We start from the raw sequence: 24,126 nt of genomic DNA on the forward strand, positions 1-24,126 counted from the left end.
TCCAGGTCACATTTAGTATCAGTTTACAGTAAACAACATATTGAAAAGTGCACCACTCCAAAACACACATCCTTCAAAATGCAAAATCTCCTTGCTTACTTGGAATTGCTTTGCTGCGCAGAGTGCTCGACTCATGGGGTTAGAAGCTCGCTGTGACCATGACAGCCCAGAAGACCTGCCGCTGGCTGCTGCTCACGTCCTCAAAGGGTCACTGTAAAATCCAAGTCATTGTGTGTTAAGAAAGCAGGGCTCCTGGCCAGCCTCCCATTAAAAACATTAAGGGGATTGGAACATAAAGATTCTCTCTAGATCTACCCACAGCTGGGATATAGAGTAAAGCAACGTGCTGACACAGGCAGCTATTTTAAACAGTATTTCCCTACAGATATGGAGACAGAAGATTCCCATGTCCATACAAGGTCTATGGCGGCATCCTTACAATGAAGAACTGATACGAAACACCAAGGCATCACTTTCCCTTCCAAACAGGAGGCTTCAGTGTTTCTACTGGACTTTGTGACACCACTTAGCATTAAGTACTTGGGGTTGGTTTTGTGATGAGCTCAGTTACAGACCACAACCTGGAGAGGTGAAAAGAAACAAGTGCAGCACAAAACCAGACCTGCTGTGCTGGTTTTCAGCTCTACGGGGGTTAAAAATGCTAGTTCAGATTCGCTTTTGGGAACATGATCCTTCAGTGGTGACTGAAAGCCTGCTTTGTCAGCTACCCAGCAAGGGCACGGGGTGCACAGCACTTAGTGCATTCAATTCCAGAAGTACTACTGGATGCCAATGGTTTTCTAGAGCAGAGAGGCCAGGGTGTATTTAACAGGACAGCAGATGTGCTGGGGAGTGGTTTTGGAAATAAACAAAACTAAAAACCACACATCAGCATTCTCCACTTACCCAGCAAATATGCCAAAAATGCTTCCAAGCAACCTTCCCTAAATTACTGAATATAAAATATGTGCTGTTAGCAATATTTATGTAGAATTCATAAAGGAAACCACTTGGCTTAAAGATGAATACATTAGCTTTTAAAGTATTGTTCAATACTTTGTATGTGGACCTCTTCTACAGAGCATCCATTCTTTCCCCCCATCTGCTTGGGATTCCACTTGCTGCTGCTTCTCATCTCCCAAGCAGATGGATGGAAAGAAATCCCCATTTCTCATTTCCAGGCTGCTCACAGATTCAAGCAGGTACGTTCACACCACTACCTAGTTTTTAAGATGTCACAAGGTGTTGGTTTTCCCCCTCTCACACAAACAGAAGGCAGGTTAGAATCCACAGGTTGGATGTTAGGGGGAAGTTCTTTACTAGGAGAGTGGTTGGACCCTGAAACAGGCTGCCCAGGGAGGTTGTGGATGCCCCGTCCTTGGAGGTGTTCAAGGCCAGGTTGGACGGGGCCCTGGGCAACCTGATCTAGTAAAGGTGTATTTTTGGTGGCCCTGCCAGGCAGGGGGGTTGGAACTACATGATCCTTGAGGTCCCTTCCAACCCGGGTCATTCTGTGATTCTGTGACTCAGGAAAAACAGAATAGCATAAAACATACGGAGCTTCCTTGCAGCCTGAACTCCAGTTCAATTGCAAAAGTGAAATCTAGCTACCAGTAGATCATCTGTAAGCACTGAAGTTTCACAATGTTCATACTATCTTATAAATAGAAATCTGCCCCTAGCTTGTTATTTTAGTTGTTACTTAAGATGGGGAATTAAGGCTATCAGTCATCAGAGACTAAATCATGACAAGTCAACAGGACTTTCAAATACAACACTCAATTCAACACAACTCAATCACCCCCAGTTACAGAGCTGGAAGACAGACCTATTTAAAATGTTAAATGTTAAATACCAAAGAGTGTGTTACCACTTCAGCATTTAACAAGACGCAACATCAAGAGCAAATGACAACTGCAACATGACAGTAAAACCAGGATTTGCTGTCTCTTTTTCTTAGGGCAGGGACCAAATTGGTTAGCACAAGGCACACTAAGTACCAAATCAGCTTACAAGCAACACGCAAAGCCATCTGCAGTATTTCCTGAGGCACAAAACCAAGAGCAGTAAATCATACAAGATTTTGCACGGTGTCAGTAAAACCAAAAACAGAAAGGAAGGGCTGAGCCCTTCTCCACTGGCTGGGGTCAGGAAAGCAGGCTTCCTCTACCAACAGGACCTCCAGGTTTCACCACAGCCCTGCTATCTTTGAAGGTGTATAGACTGCTTTTTTTCCATCTCTAGAGACTTGTATTAAAGCACAGTGGGGAAAAAAATCCTCACTCTGAGCCTAACCGAGACTGGCATGTAAAGAGCACCAGGGCTGCAGCACACTTTGAAGTGGGACCAAGTAAAAACCACAGAGGCCTTAGCATTTGAAGTCAGTGCAAAGAGCAATATGCAGAGCTGCCTGGCACTGCTGAATTTGCATATCAATCTTAAGGCAGAAGATGCAGCACAGAAGTCACCTTCAGGCTCCTTGTCCCTTCACATTCTTCCGCTCAGGCTCCAAAACCAATACAATGACACCAGCCCACAACACATACTCCGATTAAGTCACACATCCACCACAGACCAAACAACCACTGCCAGGCACCTATCAGGCCCTGATCAAAATCAGTGGTGTACCAGTTCATTCGCTTTTCACATCACTGCAGATGAAAGAGGAGAGAAATGTATTCCCTTCAGTTCTGGAGATTCCAGAGTCGCAGCCACAAGCCTTCCACTCTCACTGATGTCACCTTCCCACATGGCTTCCTGCTGTCACAAGGTGCTCACAAAGAGCCTGTCACAAGCCTCACCAACTAGATTACGCGCTGCTCTGCTGCCTCTTGCTTAATATGGAAACAAGAGGATTAAACAAGCTGGGGTTGGAGAGGGCAGTTGGAGCAGGTGACAGTGGTGCTCAGCAAGGAGGTGAGGTGTGGAGCAGGAGATGGCCCTCTCCTATATCACACATGGCTGTGAGGCTGAGCTGCTGCTGCACAGACCTGAGGGATTCACTGAGCTTTCCAAATGAGTTTGTCAACAATGAAAACATCGCTTTGGCATTTACACCGCTGCCCTTATTCAGAGGCCATCTCCTGTCATACAACTCTTACTCAGGTTTTCCATTAAGTTAATCAACGCCAAACAGCCTCTTCCAGTTCTAATGATTTAGGAATGATTTTCCCAACTGACTGAGGAAAGCTGCAAAAGCATTAAATTGGCAGGAGAAAGGAAAACGGGCTCCAGCAATGTATTTGCAAATGTGACTAGAACACAGCATTGTATCCCTTAAAGGAACCAGGAAACTCTGCAAAGGGACCGAGAGCTGCTGGGGCTGCAGGGAAACCTCATGCTCAGGACAATGACAGCAGCAGAAAGCACCTCCCATACACAGCACAGGCTCTGAATTGCCTCTATAATGCCTCATTCCCAAGGGATAACACTAACCTAATTCCAGAAAGAGCCCTGGTGCCATAAAACAGCAAAATCACATTAAACAAACATGGTTGAAAATGTCAGTTTCTGCCCATTTTTGTACAGCAGTCCAGTGACTGCCTCCAGTCCTAGCACTGATACCTGCAGTAAAGGATGGATTTGGGGAGCTGGTCACCTTCAGTCCCCAACATAAGAAATAAATACATGCACCAGCAGGAACCAGCTCCTCAGAAATACCAGCAGTGCAACAACCTTCCCACAGAAACCACCTTTACCACAGACCCTACAACTCACACGGCCTGCTTTTTAGCAGCACCATCCTCAGCCAGAGGCCTATAAAGCAACCCCAGCTCAGGGTCAGCAGCAGGAATCTGCTCCACCCTTCCATCTTGGCCTGCCAAGGAACTGACAAATTCCACTGGACCACCTCCTACGCAAGGAGGGGATGCTCTTTTTCCAGCCAGTAGCCACACAAACTCTCTTCTCCTGCCCCAGAGAGTGCAAAGCTGTGCCTGCAAGCAAGGTCCTCTCTCACAGCTCCACATGCTGTTGTGTTTTGGCTGCTAGAGGAAGGAGGGTTTGAGCATCCTCCCACATTCCCTGGAAAGCAGACAAGCACATCCACAGGCAAGGCAGCTCATGGCCTCGCAGGGTGCTTGCTAACAGCCCAACAGCTGAGCAACAGCTCAGCACATCGAGGTACACGATGAGGCTGAGCAGCTGGGGGGGCTGCAAAAGGTCCCAAAGTAGCAGCAGGTTCTACTGCCATTTGAGGTCTCATCAGTAGGTCTTTGTGCCTACCATAGGTACATAGACCAGTATATCCATCCTGACCCAGCAAAGGTGGCTGTTGTTTAATCACAGAGCTCCTCTCCCCTCTCTCCTCCTTGCACGTCCATGCTCAAGCTACGGGAACAAATCACACACCCAGGGTGCAAACACCCACTGGGTCTCTGCAGTGAGCTGGGTGCTGCTCTGCAGAGGGCTCCCTGCAGCCTGCCATGGGAGGAGCAGTGCTGCCCTCACCCTGCACACCTCACTCACAGCAATGGAACACTGATCCCAATTGGAAGGTGCTCAGGGTCACCCAACAGGTGCAGGGTGATCCATTCAGTCTGCTAACAGTTAGTGTGACATCCTCACTTCAAAATATAAAAACACTATGTGAGCTACCAGGCCTGGCTTTAATGATGTCAAACCCTTCCTAGGAGACAGAGCAGCCAAGGTGCCATAGCACCACTGTGGGATGCTATTTCCAGTGTCCGGAAAGGAATGAGGTGAGTATATGGATGCACATCAGAGCACACCCAGCATCCCTGCAGTCCCGGCTCAGTGATGACAGGATAAGCACTTTCCCTACTGCACATCTTGCATGGTTTCTGGCTGAAGGGTTATTATTTAGTCTGCAAACACAGGTAATTAGTTCAGCAACACAGCAGCACATCTTACAGGCTGAACGTCAGCATGGAGTTGTGACATGGAACTGCCTGGAGGACCATAGAAACATCCCACAGTTCTTAAGGATACACACTGCTATCAACATGAAAAGATCAAAAACTGTTCTGAACATGGAAACAAGACTCCCTGACGGCCAACAAATGAAATCTCAACCTATGAATACAGGTTTTTGCATACAATTCTTCTGAATTTTTGTTCACGTCCAGTTACAAACAGTGTTAAAGCAATTACAGCACACGAGGGATTACAAAGTTACTGCAAACAGCCCGCACTTAACATGCTGAGCACCCTGTGATATTAGCTCAGGTCTAATGGGAAGAAGCACAGAGGGGTTTGAAAGACTGGCAGGCGCTCAACAAAACAGCAAAGGAAGTTCCCTGCAGGCAGCTACAGCAATGCCAGGCAACGCAGTGTGCAAGGATGAATGGAGCACTGCTGGTTGTTACAGACCCTCAGCCTCAGAGCCCTCCAAAGCCCCACATGGAAACACCAGCCACCACAGGCATCCCCTCCCACCAACACTACATATGGACATCAGGGCATATGGACAATTGAAATATTTCAATACTATCCCACCCAAGCAGTTCACTGTCTCTGCCATTTTAACAAATCCAAGCACGAGGCATTAAATTCCACTAGAACAAATCTCAGCGCTCCCAGCATTAAATTTGCAAGTGACATCCAATGGCATAAAGCACAGGCAAAGCTGAGCTAAGCCACTAATGGACCAGCGAGGAAACCTCTATGGCTCCAGGATGCAGCGCTCTTTTTAGCTCGAGGAAATGATGGTGTGGGTTACGCTGGGCAGGAAGAGATACCAGCAGCTTCAAAATGTGCTTCAAACCACAGCAGACAGAGCTGTGTCCTGCAGACCTACTGCCCAGCATCTTCTGCAGGCAGCACATACACCTCCCTGCTTCCCAGCTGCAAGGTGCTCTGCAATCCTGCTGCTTTCTGACCACACACCCAGGCACAAGTACAGCCTGCTGTCAGGAGAGATGTCACCTACATTGTAACAAACTACAGGCAGCACAGGGAAATTAGTTACACCTGGGAGGCATAGGGAGGCATTACTGAGAGGTCTCTGCTCCTACAGGCCCTGCAGTCAGGTGGTATTCACAGATACCTGCCTGAAAGTTACCTGGTTACATTTCTAGGCATCAAAGAGGCCTTAGAGGTCAGTAGCACAGAGACATGCTGTCTCCAGGCTGACCCATGGAAGCCAATGGAACAGCGACAAGTGAATCACGGTTGTTACACAGGTCACAACACGGTTTAAAGACAACCCCCCCAGCAGAACTGAATCCTATTCTACATGCAGGAACCTGGAAAACAATCAAGGCGATCTCTCTGGGTAGGAGCGGTTTTCTTATCGGTATTTTAAAGCTGTTATTTATCTCTCACCCACCACCACCCAGAGCCGCTTGTGTTCTCTTTCTAAACTCCAACCTCTTAATGGAGCTGTAGCTGTTTCAACACCCAGACAACTGCTGCAGGGAACAAACCAGCACCAACTGCGGCCCGTTCCCAGAGCAAACCCCACACACAAGCGGGTGGACACGGTGCTGTCAGCACAGCAGGCACAGCCCCGCTCCACAGCCATCCCTCCCACCGCAGCTCACACCCTGACAGCGGGGAGGCCCTGAGGCATTCCTTAATGAGGCTGCCACACAGGGCAGAACCAGCTAGAAACCTTGCTGGGCTCGGGGCCTCCAGCAGGCAGGCAGCAACGTGGAAGGACAGGCACACACACACACACACAGCAGCCCACCTATGGGCAGGCCGCGTCCAGCCCCAGCCGCACACCCACCCACCCACCTGTCACAGCGCCAGCGGGGCGAGGCTCACCCAGCTCCGGCCCCAGCTCCCCGCTGCTCCCCGCTCACGGCCTCCGGCCGAGCCCCGCCAAGCACCGCCGTTACCCATGTCCCCAACGTTCCCTCACGGGGCCCCGCGGGGGCTCAGGAGCCCGTGACGCCGGGGGGCGGGCAGCGCACAGGGCCGAGGCGGACGGCACCTCCAAGGGTGCGGGAACCAGACCCCGCGTCCCCGCCGCGCCGCTCGGCCCCTCCTCGCTCGGCCCCGCTCCCGTCCCCGCCGCCCCCGGCCTGCGCCCGGCCCCGACGCTCGGCCCGGCTCGAAGGGAGGGGGGCCGGCCCGCTGCTCGCGGGGGCTGCTCACCGGGAGGGCGGCGTGGAGCCCCGGGGCTCGGCGGGCTCGTGGCGGCCGCTTGCCGGGCGGATCCCCTGCACGGCGGCGGCGGCGGCTCCGAGTCCCGAGCGGCGGCGGCGGCGGGCGGGGCGGCGCGTCACGTGAGCTCCGTGTCATCTCCCCGCCGCCATCTCGTGCGCGGGGCCGTGAGGTGACGGCGGGGCTGGGGGGAAGGACGGCGAGGGGCCGTGACGTGTACAGCGGGCAGCAGCACGGCCGTACAGCGGGCAGCACCACGGCCGTACAGCGGGCACGGCCAGTGCGGGGCTCCACCTCACCTTCCTCCCGCGGAACAGGAGCGTAGAAACAGTCGGTAAGGCTGGTGGGAAGGACCCACCCGGCTCCCTCAGCTGCTCCACGTCAGACCCGTGCTCCAGCCGCCTCACAACACCCTCACCCTGAGCACTCAGGCTTCACTCCCCACCACATCCATCCTTTTATTTCCCCCCTCCCGGGGCAGGCACGCTCCCAGTTCCTGCTTTTTGGCAGGGTGCTGCTATCTGCTCGCTCACAATCCCTTCTGGCAGCCCCCTTCTACTGATGCTGTAATAGGATTAACGTTGTAGCTGCCGCTGCCCCCAGGGGAAGCATAATAAACTCTTCCCCTCCGAGGTTGTTCCTGGGTATGGTCATTTTTTGGGCACTTTATGAACCTGAAGACTGTGCAAATTGATTCCCAGGGAGCCTGACCTCCCTGTTGGGAATGACAAAGAGCTGACCGAGAGGCTTAGATACAGCTGTCTTAGATACAGCTGTCCCGGGTGGCTGCCTGGCCTTAATCCTGCAGATCGCATTGTGATCCTGACAGCTCCCTCTCCCACAAGGCTGCCATGCTCCCAAGGCACCAGGAGTCAGGGCAGTGCCCACATGGATACCAGGTAACGCTGTGATGGGGCTCCCTGGGATGCCCAGTGGGAGCAGGAGGACATGGACAACAGCTCTGCTCAGCCCAAGTTTCTCCTCCAGGCACTTGGAGCCCACGTCTGGCTCTGTCTTTTCTTCCCTGAGCGCCAAAGGGGAGAGGAATGATAGATATATTTTCATATGGAATGTGTTTATTAGTAGTGCATTCATACAGTCACTAGGCGTGGAATCAACCACCTCACCATAGACAGCCTCCTGGGTGGACCTTCCGTGGCATCTGCACCTGTCTGGAGTTCCAGGGCTTCAAACCTACACTATAAGGGTATCTGGGAAGGCAGCTTGAGTAGGGAGGGAGTTCTTCTGTTCCATTCCTTTCTGTCTCTTAGGGCACTGCAGCGCCCTCTGCCCGCGCTCTCGGGGCAGCTCTTGGGACCGCAGCCACCCCACCACATCCTCCTCCTGCAGCAGGGATGGCATCCATTCCTTTTTCATGCTGGATTGTCTGTTTCACTTGTAGGGGCCTTTCAGGCCAGTCTAGGGAAGTGGTTACTTTCTCTCCCCCGGTATTTTTGAGGCAGGAAGGATGTTTGATGTAAATTTGGTGAGAATAAATCATATTTATCCATGCACAAATACTGATGTAATTTGGTTGGGATGCACAGGACGTTCAGAAGCCAAAATGTAATTATCCTAGCAGTAATTCAGGACTATTAGAGCAAAGCTTAGGGTCTTTAATCAGTAAGGCTATATTAGCATAACAGAGTTAATCTCGATAAGGTAAATGATGCTGATTAAAGAACACTTTTCTCTACAGAAGACCCATTAACTTCAATATGCAGCAACACCAGGAGCTTCTGATTTGTGGAACCCTGAGTCAAGGGGGGAAAAGGAGGTTTTGCCTCCTGCAAGACTGGCCCTGTGCGACGTTGCTTCACCCTGATCACACAGAGCAAGGAGCACAGACTGGCCTTCATGTGCACCAGCCTACCCTGCACCAAGCCTTTACGTGTGTAAGTAGCAATCACTGCAGTAATGAAATAAGCAGCTAGATAGGAAGCTATACTGAACGTCTGGGTTTTCTGTAGGCATGGCTACATGTAGAGCACAATACATCCATCCCCACTGCGTGGACCTGGCACTGAAAGCCTGTTGGGGTAGGATTTGACCAGGAGCCTCTCATACACTTCTTCCCTTACTGAGCTGTAGAAACAGTGACATCTAGTAAAGCAGTACCAGCCAGCCTTGAGGGTAAGTCAAAGAGCAGCCACAGAGCTGTAACTGAGAGCAGGGACACCGCTGTTCTTTGCCTTCTCCACCCCAAACCCACGATGCCACAAGCTTAAATTTGCTACAAGTTGATGCAGGAGTGGCCATACAGGGAAAGACATGCAGTCCCATATGTCTCCACCAGTGCAGTACTGCTGCAGTGAGACCTCCACTGTGCTGCGTGCGGTGCCACAGGGCTTCTCTGCACCTCAGCTTCACTTTGTGCTTAACAGCCTGTGATTATTTTTTGGCTAAAAATAAAGTGCTCTGAGGTCCAGGAAGAATAAACCATTGTTCTATGCCAAGAAGAAGTGCTGACTTTGTGTGTCAGTTCAGAGTTATTCTTGGTAATGAATTAGTCCTTGTTCAGACCACAACTGTCCACCAGATAACCAACAGCTTTGCCTGTCCACCTCTTTTTCAGACGTAACATAAGCATGATGTTGCAATGGAATTTTACCTTATGGAAAGTTAAAAGTAATTTGGGAGCTCAGGAAAGAAGGCAGAAGTCACCCTTACCAGTGAGACTTATTTGCTCTGCATAAGAAGACAATCTCTGCTTGTAGAGCGTTGCCTTTGACGTCTTAGCTGGAATTTCTCAGGCCGAAATTACAGGGGAGATAAACCAGAGTTGCTATAAAAGGAATCGGGTGCAACCTTGTCACGGAAGAGGGACTCTTTCAGAGTGAGCAACAAGATCCAGCTGTCACATTTTATTTTAATCTCATTTCTGCTTTGTGGCTTCCCCAGAATAGACTCACTCAGTGGGAATGTTACATTCGTCTTCGTTCAGCAAGTGATATTTATACTTTCGTATTGGATAGGATTAATTTTCCTACCCAGTTAGCGCAGTATGTAATTATTAAATGTCTTTACTTTGCACATAGTTCCATCACTGAACTCAAAAAGCACTCCTGACTCAGGACACTGTCTCACTACCCTTCTCATAAGCCCCCTGTGCACAGTTACTATCCTACACATCACTTTCCAACCTGAATAAAGAGAAGTAAATGATTAACCTTAATGAACAGTCAATCCAATTTTCAGCTCCCTTCTCCTTTATCCGAGATAAAAGTGCTACTGGCATGATCTGATTTGGAGGGAGAAGCAGACAAAAGTTTCTAATTTGTTATGACAGATTTCAGCTGGGAAGCTGAGGATTTTCTAGACAAAAGGACTCAGCTAAGCACAGCTGAATACCTCTTTCTATTCATTTTCCTTTTGTGTCGCACAGCTAAGGGTGCTGAAAGAAAGGCCCCATGACCAACGTGCTGCCTCATTTGTGTTACTGAAATACACACTTTGAAACTCAGCGAGGATCAACCCAGCTGTAGGCAAAGGTGCCAGACAAATCAGCATGTTTCCTCTGCAAAGCCTTGTTTGCCATCAGTCTCAGCCTGGTTTTGGGTGGAGCTGAGCTACATCATTTGTTTGCAGTCCATGCAATGAATATGAGACCTGCTGTATGGCAAAAAGAAGGCAGTGACAGTGACTTCAAATGGGATGCAGGCACTATGGAGTGATAGCAAGTAGTAAAGAAGGAAAGTCGGCTCACACCATTGATAACTCAATAGAAGCACAGCCTCTATCCAGAGAGATGCTGAGCAGCCATGACTGTACATCTGCTGAGCACGCTGGCAAACAGCCCCTGTCTCCAGTTCATCCTGCCTGATTGAATGCAATGTGGCTTTGAACGCAGCACAGGACAGTCGGATTTGTTTCACATCAACTCCTGACACTGAATTTTTCTAAAGCTCTTTCAAAGCTCTTCTGTCCCTCCTTTCATGTGGGGATGAATGGCACTGGTCAGGGGGAGTCACGCTCCCACTGTAACATCCTGCTGCCCTGGGCAAGAAGCCTCATTGTAAAAGCATTCTGCAGCCTTGAACCTGCTGCTGCTCAATGGCAAGGAGCAGAGCAGCATCAGGCAAAGTCCCTCATTCATCTCACCAAGCTTGAGAACTTCACCATCCTGATATAGCTGCCCACACAAGGTGTTGCTACAATGCAAGACCAGAAAGTCTGCTTGTAAAGAGGTCAAAGCAGTTAGGAGCCCTGAGGCTGCTCTACTTTCTGGACAAACAAGCCATGTGATATAGAGTCCCACGCAGGTACATCACATCAGTCAAGCACTTTAAATAATGTAATGCCAGAAGTGACTTGAGCCGTGATCCCTATGGATGGGGTCTGAACTCCACACTTTCTGTGTGGTGATTTCAGTAGAGCTTAATGCATTTGTCCCACTGACTTTGCTTCCCACTGTGTTACACCACAGGCTGCATCTTTTTAAGAGGTTCCCCGCCTTTTCGGGCACACGGTGACGATGCTCCCAGCCGCACCAGCCCCACCTACCGCCCCAATCCCCTCAGCAGCCGGCTCCGCCCGCAGGGCAGCCAGCTCCGCCCCGTGCCGTGCTCCGGCAGTTCTGCGGCCGGCAGCGAGGCGCTGGGGCGCGGATCCCGAAGCGAAGGGAGCCGAGAGTAGCCCGGAGCAGCCCGCAGCAGCCCGCAGCTCGGCGGCCGCGCCGCTCCTCCTCTTCCTGCAGCCGCCGCCATGGCTCCGCGCCGCGCCGCCTGCCTGCTGCCGCTCCTGGTAGCGGTGGCGAGCGCGGGGCTGGGCGGCTACTTCGGCACCAAGTCCCGCTACGAGGAGGTGAACCCGCACCTGGCGGAGGACCCGCTGTCCCTCGGGCCCCACGCCGCCGCCGCCCGGCTGCCCGCCGCCTGCGCCCCGCTGCAGCTCCGCGCCGTGCTCCGCCACGGCACCCGCTACCCCACGGCCGGGCAGATCCGCCGCCTGGCCGAGCTGCACGGCCGGCTCCGCCGCGCCGCCTCCCCGTCGTGCCCCGCCGCCGCCGCGCTGGCCGCCTGGCCGATGTGGTACGAGGAGAGCCTCGACGGGCGGCTGGCGCCGCGTGGCCGCCGCGACATGGAGCACCTGGCGCGCCGCCTGGCCGCCCGCTTCCCAGCGCTGTTCGCCGCCCGCCGCCGCCTGGCGCTGGCCAGCAGCTCCAAGCACCGCTGCCTGCAGAGCGGAGCGGCCTTCCGGCGCGGCCTCGGGCCTTCACTCAGCCTCGGCAACGACGGTGAGCGCGGGGCCCGCTGACTGGCCTCCCCGGCCGACCCTCCCCCTCAGTGCCATCCTCATCCGCCCCCCGCGGGGAAGGAGCCCCGCTCTGAGCGCTGCTTTTCCTTTCAGAGACGGAGATCGAAGTGAACGACGCCCTGATGAGGTTCTTTGATCACTGCGACAAGTTCGTGGCCTTCGTGGAGGACAACGACACAGCCATGTATCAAGTGAACGCCTTCAAGGAGGGCCCGGAGATGAGGAAGGTGTTGGAGAAGGTGGCGAATACCCTGTGTCTGCCGGCCAGCGAGCTGAATGCAGGTATGGAGCCTACTGGGGCTGCAGTAGTGAGCTCTTGTTGGCCAACAGAAAGAAAACATCTTTAGAAATATCTTTCTTAGAGACCAGTGCTGTGCTGTGAGCAGGCACACCCCCACTTGCCTCTCTAATGCCTGTTGTGGTAGTAAGGATATCCCACAAGCTGGCATCTGTCACTTGTGCATCAGCATTCAGTGTTCAACGCGTTGTTTTGTTTCCCCGTCATCCCGACTGTAAAGTGAAGAGCTGAAATATGCATTTCTTGCATTTCTTTCTTGGATTTCTTGCAGATCTTGTTCAAGTGGCTTTCCTCACTTGCTCCTATGAGTTGGCTATAAAAAACGTGACCTCCCCGTGGTGTTCGCTCTTCAGCGAAGAGGATGCTAAGGTAGGTGCTAAATGCAGAGGGCAGAGAGATCTGAGAAGCCTTCAAAAGATGCCTCAGTGTTCAGATGTTGTTCTGTGGGCAGTCAGAAGTTCTGTGCCCCTTGTTTTACAACCTTCAGTAGGTTCAGTGCTTCATTAGTGCTGCATTGGTCTCCAAAGAGCTGTGAGTTAATCAAACAGTAGGACTGAAATACCTTCTGCATTCCAACTGAAGTACTGGCAGAGCCTTTATTTGTCCTGATTATCTTTTCCTGTTGCATGTTTAATTCTTGTAATGCTTTTTACTTCTCTCATATCTGAAAAACTTGTCAACTGTTTAACTTTAGGTACTGGAGTACCTGAATGACCTGAAGCAATACTGGAAGAGAGGATATGGCTACGACATCAATAGTCGCTCCAGCTGCATTTTGTTCCAGGATATCTTCCATCAGTTGGACAAAGCGGTGGATGAGAGCAGAAGGTAAGTTTGCAGAGAAGAAAAGCTTTTGTGTTGACTGCAAGCTGTCTGTGGTTAATCCTGAGTTGGATTTGAATAGGAATTAAACACTTCAGACTAGGGAAGTTTGGTTAGGAGAATTTGTAATAGGGAGAATAAAACCCTAAATAGAGCCTTGTTACTGTAGAGTGTAAATAGGTTTGTGTTCTTTGTTTTTATTTCCCATTGATGCTTTTGTGCCCAGCGGATTTATTTCCATCTTTTAATGTATTGATCTGCCCAGGCCTTCAAGGGACAAACCAGTTACTGTGTTGTTACTGACAGCGGTGGGTTTTTTTCCTGCTGAACAATGAACTTTTTGTTTCAAATGCCTTTGTTAAAAGGCATTTGTGATGAAAGTGGGAAGGCTGTGGGTTAAAGAAAGCAATGTGATGCATTCTGCTTTCTGGTTACTTCAACACTTCAGCATGAAAGTCTTGTTTTCCTTCCACATGCGTTTGATATCTCTTGTGCTATTAAACTTCCTGTTCAGGCTGAAGGTTTGTTGTACAAACATGAGGCCAGTAATTTAGCCAATCAGCTCAAGAACTCTCTCTTGGATGTTCAGTTTCACATCCTTACTCATCCACAGCAAAGCTGCCCATTGGGAGCAATGCTGTAGGTGCTGGAAGTTGTTGGACCTCACAAGTATCTGTTGACAGACTCAAAGATGGCACGAGCAAGAGTCTTCAGAGAAGGGTGGGCTGATGAATTCAGCTTTGATATTGATGTTGAAACAGTAGTTGTATATGGTGGATGTACTTACATTCCTAGCATCCTTGGGGCTTTAATCCTAAATTTAGGGTACTAAAGTAGATCAAAAATATGTAAATAATTTTGTATTTCTAAGGCTGTCAGTGCTGTTGATCCCTCTCATTTTGAGAGTGGAGGAGTCAAAGCTGTGGTTACACTAGATTGCCCTTTTAAACAAGTATCTCCTGTATGCTTTCTTCAGCCTACTGGGAAGCTAAATAAAAAATGCATGAGGCAGCAGGTCATTAACATCCAACTGAACAGATTGATGAGCACACTGCTGTGATTGCTTCCATATATGCTGTGTCTGCCTCTGAAGACAGAAAATACAACCAGAACGAGGAGATGAAGAGCAGGTTAAAAGAGAGCAGACAAGCAGAGCAAAACCCCTCTGCCCTTCTGAAACATAAAAAAACAACTCCTGGGGTTTTCTACCTAAACTGAAGTGCTGAAAGTTCAGACAGGCACCCCATCCTGTGTCACCCTGTTGTTCATTGTTGGTGATGTTGCAATCCCTTGTGAATTAAGCATGTGTCTCCATGAGGCTGGCACCAATAAACCTGGACCTCCAAATGACAGAGTACAACTGATGTAATCACTGGGGTTGGAAGACACCTTCAAAGACCATTGAGCCCAACCAGCTCATCCTTGAGCTCCCATGGCTGCCTTTGGAGCCGCCACACCCTCATCTCTGTTCATTATCAGGTCATGGAATCGCTGTTCATTTGCATTGTGTTGTTATTAACCTAGACTGAAGCAGGTAGTGAGTTTGTGTGCATGTGTGAAGAATGGAGATCTGGCAGGATTCAAAGCTGGGTGAGCAGCCTGCTTACACTGTGTCTTCAGAGGTGCCTTATGCATAGGGAGCATGTAACCCCATCCCACGACGTCAGGTGGCAGTATTAAAGCACTGAAGGCTTGAGTACACTAACGGCAACCTGGTTCCTTTAAAAATAGCTGGATATCTTGCCACCACCAACACAGGAGGGCACCTTGTGTCTCTTGATCTTTAGCCATAGAAAATATTTGGTTGTGTATGTGTGTTATTATTCCTATATAGTGTTATCGCTGTATCTTTAATGATATAGTACAACTTTGGGGCAACAGATGAAATAATCTGCAGCTGTATGTGCAGTGATGACATGTCTAGAGAGACTCTCCCATAAAAAGTTTCTTATTTAGAAGAAAAAAAGAAAGAATATTATGGGAGTGAAGTTAAACCAGGTGAGTTGTGCTACAAAGGCATACTTGGGAAGTTGTCCAAGTCCATAAAGAGCTCTATTTTTGTGCAAAGAAAAGGATTAAGTTCTTCTGTCTGTCTGTCATGGATAGCAAGCAATCAGACCATGCAACTGTATGGCAAAGAAGCCAATGGGGTAATGCTCTTCCCTGAGCTGTTGGTTTTTTTCCATAGTGGAACCTTACAGAAAATTATTATTAATTATAAAAAAATAAAATAGACTGATCTGAACTTTGTTCAAGATTGAGGTTGATCTTTGTAATTGTATGAGGCTGAGCCATCATGTAAACAGATTAGTTTGCCAATATATTGATAGCTTTTATTATTCCCTGTAAATTCCTTCCCTCTCTGCAGATCCATTCCCGACACAATCGATAAGACTTATGGAATCATTTAGTAGGAAACCCTGTTGCTTCTTATGAGACTGCTTTGGGGGTGTCCTCTTCATATGGGTCTGCCTTTTGGGGTACTAGGAGAGCTTGTGACTAAGGTGGCTGTTACCTTGTCTGCTAATTACATGGTGAATACATAAGGTACCAAAGAGCTGCTTGATCTGCTCAGAGGGAATAGTGCTGGGTGAAATTTCTTCAACAGGGGATCTTCTCTGGGAAGCTGTGGCTTTTCCTAGACCTGGGTATTGCTTGTGACTTTGAAACTTCCCAGAATGTACTTAAGTTCAGATTAATTACCTAACACTTCCTTTCTCAGAATCCCTCTGAAAAGAAATCTCAGCATTTTTATAGGGTCAGAGTCTTTTATCGAAGGAATTCAAAAACAACAGGAAAAAAACCAACCAGCTCTTGGCAGCTAACATACAAATATTTAGCATCAGAGTGCTGCCGCTGCCATGGTGCAATTGGTCTCAGAGTGCATGAGGAATGTGGGAGGTGGGTTCATTAGGAAGGGAGCATTTGAAACTGTAGTATCTCTGAAGTTAAGTGTATTGAAGCCTAGCTAGCTTTGGGTCATTAGCTTCTATGGGACTAGATAAAAGGCACTGCTGTTTAATCGGAACTTTAGATGAGCTTTCAGTGCTCTTTCTCAGCTTTTCAAGCTTGCTTTTTCTATAAAGGAGCTCATGGACATCCTTGTTGGACCAGAAGGAAATGTTCATCTCACCAGTGTTTGTGGTGGCCATTGTGTCGGTGCTGCTTCTGACCATGAGCCAGCACAGCAGTCTGTTCTGCTATTACGAGTGAAACTTTCATGCACAAGGACTGAAAACTGTTTCAAAGGTTTTTCTTTCCCTACCTGTTAACAGCACTCAGAACACCCCTAAGATTTCTGTTACCCACTACCCCTGCATTCCCTGCTCTCTGCTGTTCTTTACGGTTCTTCTGGTTAGTTTTACTTCCTTCTTCTTTTCCTTCCAGAAATAAATCACTGAGGGTATGGGATTGATGGAGAACTCATTCTATAGCTGAAAATAGAGGGGTTTGAGTCCGTTGTCCTGCTTGTTATGTCAGTCTGGGATAAGATGTGGTCTCAGCTTACTTGGGAGCTTGGATTATCACTAGCATTAGTATGATATTGAGAACTTTGTCTGCTACTGATAGCCAATGCTGCGTCATTCTTTGATCCCAGAGAAGATCGAGGTTGAGAAGATATCTCGACCCTTCAGAATTTGATTAGCTTGTGCTACTGTTTACCACTCCACTGATTGCACTGTATGCTTCTGTTTTGACTTTATCAGAAACATCTGGACAGTAATAACCTTTGCACATGCTGCAAATAGGCAATGCTTATTGATTCCACTGTAATTAAAAGTATTACATTACCGTTGTTCTTTTAACCTTACTGGTGATTTTTTTATTGTCCTTAGATAATAAGAAACCTGAGTCTGAACTCTAGTCATGACCATGGGGATTAAACAGGGAGTGCTTGAGGAGGCCTAGACAAGAAATCAAACATCCGGTGCTGGTGAGAGTCCAGGGAGATTTTCAATTATACAGTGGCAAGGAGGCTGTTGAAAAGATGGGGTTGTATCATACAATGAAAGAGTTTTAATCCTTATTAAAATAATACGCTGGCACTGCTGTGAATGGCAGAGGTTTGTTTTGTCTCCCAAGTGGTTTGACCTGTCAGCGTGAGGATTTCAGGAGACAAAATAGAAACTGGAGTTAGAATAAGAACGATCTCGTTTGTTTCGTGTTTGTCTTCATGAGGGAGTGAAGAGTGGAGCAGGAAGGAAAAAGGCTGAAGGATCCACAAGCATTACAAGTTTAAATGAGGTAGGCAGGGAGGAAGGCCTTGAATAACATGGGGAGAAATGCAGGCAGAACCTCAGGTTTTGGAGGGCAGTGAGTGGACACCTCTTGATGCAGAAAAGGTGCTTATGGGCTGGAGGAAACACACAGAGCCTTTCTGTGGCTGTAATGTTTCATTGGAGCAGGAAACAGGCAGGTTTCTGGTTCTTCTTTTTTGTATGATGTTGTCTGAGGGATGAGTGTGAGTGTCTGTATGTACGTGTACCGGGAGGGTAGGCAGAAGGCTGAGCAGCCATGTTTTACACTGCACAAAGACTGGTTGTAGCAGGTGGGCAATTACAGAGCCTGTCCTGCCAAGCTGGTCAGAGTTTGTGTTTGCAGGTAAGTCCCCGAATTCCTCGATTGCTTCAGAGCAGAGGAAACACCTCCTTTCCAGGCCAATCCAGACGTGCCCTGACTGTGGGTGGACTTCAGTGGTGACCTGTGAGCAGGAGCACGGCCAAATGTTACCCTTTGTCTGACAATGTGTGACCCGGGCTTCCAAGCACCCCTTGGAGGTGGATCCAATAAGCATGGGGCAGCTGCTCCCTGGGCTCCTTCCAAACTGCTGCGAGCCACTGGAAAAAGTGTAATGCCCCATCTGACAGGCTGGGTTGGGCTGTTGGGGTTTGATCCCTGACTGCTTCTGCTGTTGTATACACCTCAAGTCCAGGTTTTGCTAGTGTTTTACTGGTTTATATTAAGAGCCAATAGCTTCAGGTGGCACAAGGTCAGAAAGCTCAGGTGCTGGTCAATTTTCTGTCTATTAAATGAAAGCCTGTAACGTACTGAAATCCCGAAACAGGCTCTTATCGCAAATTGAAGTACAACGGGTTCAAAGTCTACTTCTTTAAGCCTCTGCTGCTGACAGCTGTGGTGCTGGTATGTTTGCTTTGAAGCACAGGCTCTTGCTGATCCTTTCCTCTTTTTCTTTTCTTTAGTTCCAAACCCATTTCTTCTCCTTTAATTGTACAAGTTGGACATGCAGAAACACTTCAGCCGCTTCTTGCTCTTATGGGCTTCTTCAAAGATGCTGAGCCTCTCCGGGCAAACAATTATGTCCGCCAGGCACATCGGAAGTTCCGCAGTGGCCGGATAGTGCCTTATGCAGCCAACCTGGTCTTTGTGCTCTACCACTGTGACCAAGCGAAGACCTCTAAGGAGGAGTACCAAGTGCAGCTGTTGCTGAATGAAAAGCTAATGCTCTTTCATCACTCAAATGAAACCATCTCTACATACGCAGACCTCAAGAGCTATTACAAGGACATCCTTCAAAACTGTCACTTTGAAGAAGAGTGTGAATTGCCCAAATTCAATGGAACTGTTACTGATGAACTCTGAGGGAATGAAATGGAGGGGCTGGTTTGGAAACTGAGCTCAGTTTTCTTCGACAGACGTTGTGAACAAGCACTTTGGATGAAACATTGCTGCTGTGTCGGCTCTCTAAGCTCCCAGATTTGACGGCCGTTATTCACCTGGGCTGTCTCGGTCAGCTCAATGCACTGTTTATTTATTACATAAGATGAATGACAAAACCAAAGTCTGTAACAGGGATGTCCCTGAGCATTTGTAACAAATGTGGTGAATGACAATGTGTGCCTGTATATTTCTGTGTACTGACAAGTAATTTCCTAGGTCATTCCTCTTATGAATGTGCTGTAGATAGAATTTAGAGAGAGAACTGTTTATTTTATCAGAGCTGAAGGTGCTTGAACTGATTCAGTATTGCTTTGTGCTGCCTTTTTGCTAGCTCTTGCTTTCCTATGGCAGGCATGGAATAATGTAAACCCATGAGCTTTTTAAACTCCTTACCTGAGCCCCTAGGAGGGAGAGAGTATGTGTTACTTCTCTATAGCTGCCTGGACAGCACCACATGAGCGTCTCACTCTGGCACTGACAGCAGGAGGAGTTGCTGTGTGGACTGTCTACCTGTAAAGGGACAAGGATTTATGTTTAAATTCCCATCGACTCAACCAGCACTGCAAGTTAGCCATCATGGTAAGTAAATTCTCCTGGAAGACAAGGGAGGAAGAATGAGGGAGTGGGAGATACCACAGCTATTGAAAGGAAAAATGGCCATGCAGCAGTTGATCTTTGAGCAGTCTGGTGTTTCCTTTCACTTGACACCATCAATTTCTCCTGTTAGTGGTTGGGCTGGGGCATTCAGGTGAGGCTGTGCAAGTAATTTGAATGTCTTTGTCTTCCTCAAATGCTGAAAGTTTCCTTAGAACTTCTGGAGGACTCCAGCACCTCCTGCTGCTTGGAACAGTTGCTAACCCTAAATCTGGGCAGGCTTCAAACTGAGAATTATCTGGCTGGGATTTGACTTCTGCAAACTTAAAGGCGCAGAACCTGGTATTACTTAGATAGGCCTTATCCACTTGATAAACCAGCTTGTTCTTGAAATTGAGCTGGTTTTAAAGAAATTAACTGCACAAAGGTACTGGTTATCTTTCAGTGTATCTGCACTTCACATAAATTTACTTGCTGCTGAGAAAGTATTTTAGAGTACACAACAGAAGAGCAGAAAAAGGAGAAATCAAGATCATTGTCCAGAAATGTCCAGAATGCAGCAAGTCAAATAAAATTCCCTTCGTTGCCCAGAAGGGAATGGCTGGTTAAACAGGCTGTCCCAAAGCAAACGCAGGTGTGGCTTTATGGTGCTGGTAGCTCCTGACATGTGTGCCCTGTAAATAACAAGTGCTCCAGAGCTTAGCCCATAAAGTGAGGGGTATTTTGCAGTGTTGACTGGGGAGAGGGTGAAAGGGTGGTGTAAACTGTTACCACAGGAGTGCCATAGGCACTATAAACGTTTATACCCTAATTTACTTAGGTAGCCTCATCAGCAAAACCTAAAACTTAACTGATGGAGGGAAAGGGAAGAAAAAGGGAGAGAAACCTGAACTAGTTTAAAGTTTAGAAGTTAAAGGAATTGCAGACTTAGTTCATTATTTTTTTTCTAGAGGACTTGGACTTCTGTCACTTTTTCTTTTAATACAGCTTATATAGAAACACTTTTACATATGTCTAAGTTAAAGAGCAACTGAAAAGCTGTTTTTTAGGGTCTCATTTTATGAATGAAATCCCTGTGAGGATATTTTCTGTCTGTTTTTGCTGTTGTAGCTTATGTGCTCTTCATAGAGTAGGACATCCGTCCTGTTTCCTTAGTGCACTGACTTCTATGGAGGCTGCTGTTCTGCTTAGCAGAGGCACTGATTAAAGCTGGTGGGTACTTTAGCGTTGATGTCTTGGTAGAACTCATGCATGTTTTAGGTCTGTGGGTCTTTTTCTTACACAGAGGAGGTGGCTGGGGAGGACAGCTGTACTGAAACACCTATAGGAATATAGGTCGGGATGACTGCCAGCTCCAGCATATGACTTTTACTGCCATTTTATATCAGCTTTGTCTCCTTTTTAGCGTGATCCTGCTCTGAGACCGAGTCAATTGAACGTAATTACTCTGTGACAGGTGCCTGTTACAGACTTTATTGCAAGGTGGTGTTTGAGGCAAGCTATGAAGACAGAAACTTCTGTGTAAAGGTGGTGAGATTTGGTAAATAGCAGACGTGAGGTTGAGAAAATTCACCTTTGAACATTCCTTTTTTTCCTGGTTGAGTCATCCTGTGACCATTCATGATATGAACAGAAGAAATGCGAGCTTTGCTGCTGGAGATAAGTGGAAGGTGTTTGTCTGCTCTGTTACCCACTGTGTTTGTTAAAGATATAGTGTTCTTTGCAGAGGAAGAGTATGCTGCCCTAACTGATTTTTATTTAATCCTGAACCCCAGATAAGGTGGAAGAACCAAACAATTATTTCTATGGTGAAGTATCATTTGTTTCTGCATTAAAGGTGATAGCTTGGTAGAAGAATTCTGTGCAAGGGAACAGACTTTTCAGAGCCTGTTTCCTATTTGGCTTAGGGGCCCATTGTATCTCCATCATAACAGATGTATCTGCAGTAACCACGAATAAATTTGTACATGGGCTCAAAAGGAAAACCAAACAGGATCAAAGTATTCCTATAAAGTTGGGCACTGGCTCAGTGAGCAGGATGCAAACAGGCTGCCACCTCATCGCACTGCAAGTTGGCCCATCCTGGAATAGCCCTCCCAGGTCAAAGGATGCCTTTGCCTCCTGCATGCAGCTCCAGACAGAACCCCTCACCTCAGGCCTCCAGTGACAGCCCCGTTCACCTATACTGGAACCTTCCATTGATGGAAGACTTAGACTGTGTTCTTGGATGCTGGCATTAAACACACTTGAAACGTATTTAATTTTGGATGTCTAAAGCTTTACTAATGTTTCTGGAAAACTCATTTTTTTTCCTCATTTTGCTGTAGTTTTGGCTGGCATGGAGCTCTCTGATTGCTGCATGCAACATGACTTTTGTGATCTTATGGGACTAACTGGGTGAATTTGGATAACTGCTTTTGGATTGTTAGTGCTGTGAAATAAAATGGCACACTTTCTTCACCTGTTCTATGAGCAACAAAAATGAACCATAATGTACCACCATGCCTGTGTTCTGCTTCAAATACATTTGGCAGACTGCTGTTCCTTGCAGTGCATCTCTGGTTGTTTCGAGTCTTTTTGTGTAGCTCTTAGTGACTTTCTCTTCTACAAGGTTCTTCCATTGCCTTCCAAACCCAAATCTTCAGGTTGCCTTGCAATGGGACGTGGTGGATGCAGTGGCTTTGTGCGTCTCCTATCTTTCCATTTGAACCTGCCACCCACTAGACTGGAAAATCACCTGTGTGATCATCTGTTGTATTCCCCCTGGCACCTGGCTGATACCCCCGGCTTCTTCTGGGAAGACTGAATCCCCTGATGGCCATTCATTAGCAACTGAATCCAAATGGCAAACAGCGCAGGGCTCCATGAGTTTAATGACAGCCTGAGGGGACGGCTGCCCTTGGCTTTAACCAACAGGAAAAGCAGAGCTGAAGTGATTTTATTTTCCTGCCTTCCAAAGTGTCAGAAGTATTTCCTTTTGAGTTAGTCTTAACAGCATTAGAAAATATTAACAACCAATGTTCAATGGTTGGTTTTCAAGGAAACAATATCCTCTGTATAATATATTTCTTCCTCTTGTTAGAGGCTTTTTAATGTTACCTCTTTGGTTACATATGTTTATATGTGTAAAAGTAGGAAAAGTTTTGTATTCTAACATTGGCGGAGTTACGTTATCACAGAATCATAGAATAGCACGGGTTGGAAGGAACCCTAAAGATCATCCAGCCCCACATTGTCTCTATCCTTGGTGCTGGTTGTGCACCCACAGGTTTCGTTCCCTCTGTAGAACAGACCTGGCTGGTTTGCACTGCAGTTTGCACTGGGCAGTCCTTGCAAGCTGTTACCCATCTGAGTGTTGGCTCCTCCATGCCTACAAAGAGTTTAATCATTTGTTCAGCTATTTTTTCCTGGCAATTTAAATTCAAGCAGCCGTATCTGTAATCCCTGTCTCCTCTAGTGCTAGAAGTCTTTGGCCAACACACAGGTAACTGACTGGCTCTCAGCCCTCTCCAAACAATCAGCTGTGGTTTGTTATTTTCCTGCTTTTAACTAGGTGTGTTTCATTTCATGCATGTGAAGTTTAGCTTATGGAAACACGTAGCGGCTCTTTGTCAGGTGAACAGTGTTCTGTTCTCAGCACATGGACACCGTGGTCCTTCTGACACTGCAGAGGAGAAAATAGCGTGGGCTGAGATGGATCTTCCACAGCCCCTGCTTTCCTGAATGTCTTTCACAACTTTGTCCACCTCTTGATTTTCAGAACATTCCCTAGTTGCTGCTTCCTGGTATATCTGCCAAAAGGTTTGTTAACCTTTGTCTCCTGATTTCCAGCCTATGCACATCTTCCAACATTGCCACCTACCTGCCCGGTGTCTTTGCAGGCAGCACTTGCATCGCATTTCAGCCCTTGTTTTGCCAGATCTGATGGGCTGATCTCTCTTAATCCCTCCCGTTGCCTTTCTTCCTCACCTGAACCATTTCCTCCATGTTTCATTTCATGGCTCTTGTTTCACTTCAGTTCTTTTGAACATAAATGATCACGGCTGTGCTCTGTTTTCCAGACAAGGTCCAGCTCCATGTGATTTCCCTTTGTTTCCCTCCTGGAGAGGTTAATCATTATGCAGGTTTGGTTTTTATATTTACTGGTGTGGCTGAGGGCTGTTTGCTGTGGCATGGCAGAGGTCTTGTGCTTCACTCCCATCTGCCATGGGGAATGCTCACCAGGTGTCGTAGACCACTTTTTGTGTGGGAGTTTGTGCATAACAGATGTGTGTATAATATTTAGAGTGTTGTCAGTTACACACACACTCCCTGCTTTGATGATCCAGCGCTGCTGCATAAACTAGTGCCTGGGGCCACGTGCCTCCAGCCTTCTCAAACACGAAGCATATGCAGAGTCCTGCCAA

The 24,126-nt window shown here is 47.9% G+C and overlaps 2 protein-coding genes and 1 long non-coding RNA gene across 5 annotated transcripts in view; 2 read left to right on the forward strand and 1 right to left on the reverse strand.

Annotated features, from left to right (window-relative positions):
• The window catches only part of SGMS1 (sphingomyelin synthase 1), a 40,657-nt gene extending 33,478 nt beyond the window's left edge, over positions 1-7,179 (reverse strand). Inside the window, exons 1-2 of one of the 3 annotated variants that reach the window (XM_015866155.2) lie at positions 6,700-6,849; positions 100-211 (exon numbers count right to left, since the gene is read on the reverse strand). The gene's annotated coding sequence lies outside the window, so the exon portion shown is untranslated. Of the gene's footprint in view, positions 1-99; positions 212-6,699; positions 6,850-7,062 lie in introns of those variants that run through there. The other 2 variants (XM_015866154.2, XM_015866157.2) reach the window with 2 other exon arrangements.
• Positions 7,180-7,247: 68 nt separating this feature from the next.
• Positions 7,248-9,640, forward strand: LOC107315621. The gene is made up of 3 exons (XR_004307714.1): positions 7,248-7,405; positions 8,771-8,966; positions 9,042-9,640. It is a non-coding gene; the product is annotated as an uncharacterized LOC107315621 (long non-coding RNA).
• A 1,912-nt stretch (positions 9,641-11,552) lies between these two features.
• On the forward strand, positions 11,553-22,275 carry MINPP1 (multiple inositol-polyphosphate phosphatase 1). Its single transcript, XM_015866153.2, has 5 exons — positions 11,553-12,307; positions 12,421-12,609; positions 12,897-12,994; positions 13,320-13,453; positions 18,649-22,275. Exons 1-5 carry the CDS (start codon positions 11,776-11,778, stop codon positions 19,046-19,048), a joined length of 1,353 nt encoding a protein of 450 aa, XP_015721639.1. The 5' UTR covers positions 11,553-11,775; the 3' UTR covers positions 19,049-22,275.
• Positions 22,276-24,126: the final 1,851 nt, after the last annotated feature.

The sequence above is a fragment of the Coturnix japonica genome, chromosome 6, assembly GCF_001577835.2.
Source record: "Coturnix japonica isolate 7356 chromosome 6, Coturnix japonica 2.1, whole genome shotgun sequence".
In the NCBI taxonomy this organism is placed as follows: Eukaryota; Metazoa; Chordata; class Aves; order Galliformes; family Phasianidae; genus Coturnix; species Coturnix japonica.

What these genes read in the sequence shown, in the direction of transcription:
- MINPP1 (XM_015866153.2), top strand. Translation starts at nt 11,776, where the DNA reads ATGGCTCCGCGCCGCGCCGCCTGCCTGCTGCCGCTCCTGGTAGCGGTG. An exon ending in TCAGCGAAGAGGATGCTAAG is followed by an intron (nt 12,995 to 13,319) that starts GTAGGTGCTAAA and finishes GTTTAACTTTAG; the next exon opens with GTACTGGAGTACCTGAATGA. An exon ending in GCGGTGGATGAGAGCAGAAG is followed by an intron (nt 13,454 to 18,648) that starts GTAAGTTTGCAG and finishes TCTTTTCTTTAG; the next exon opens with TTCCAAACCCATTTCTTCTC.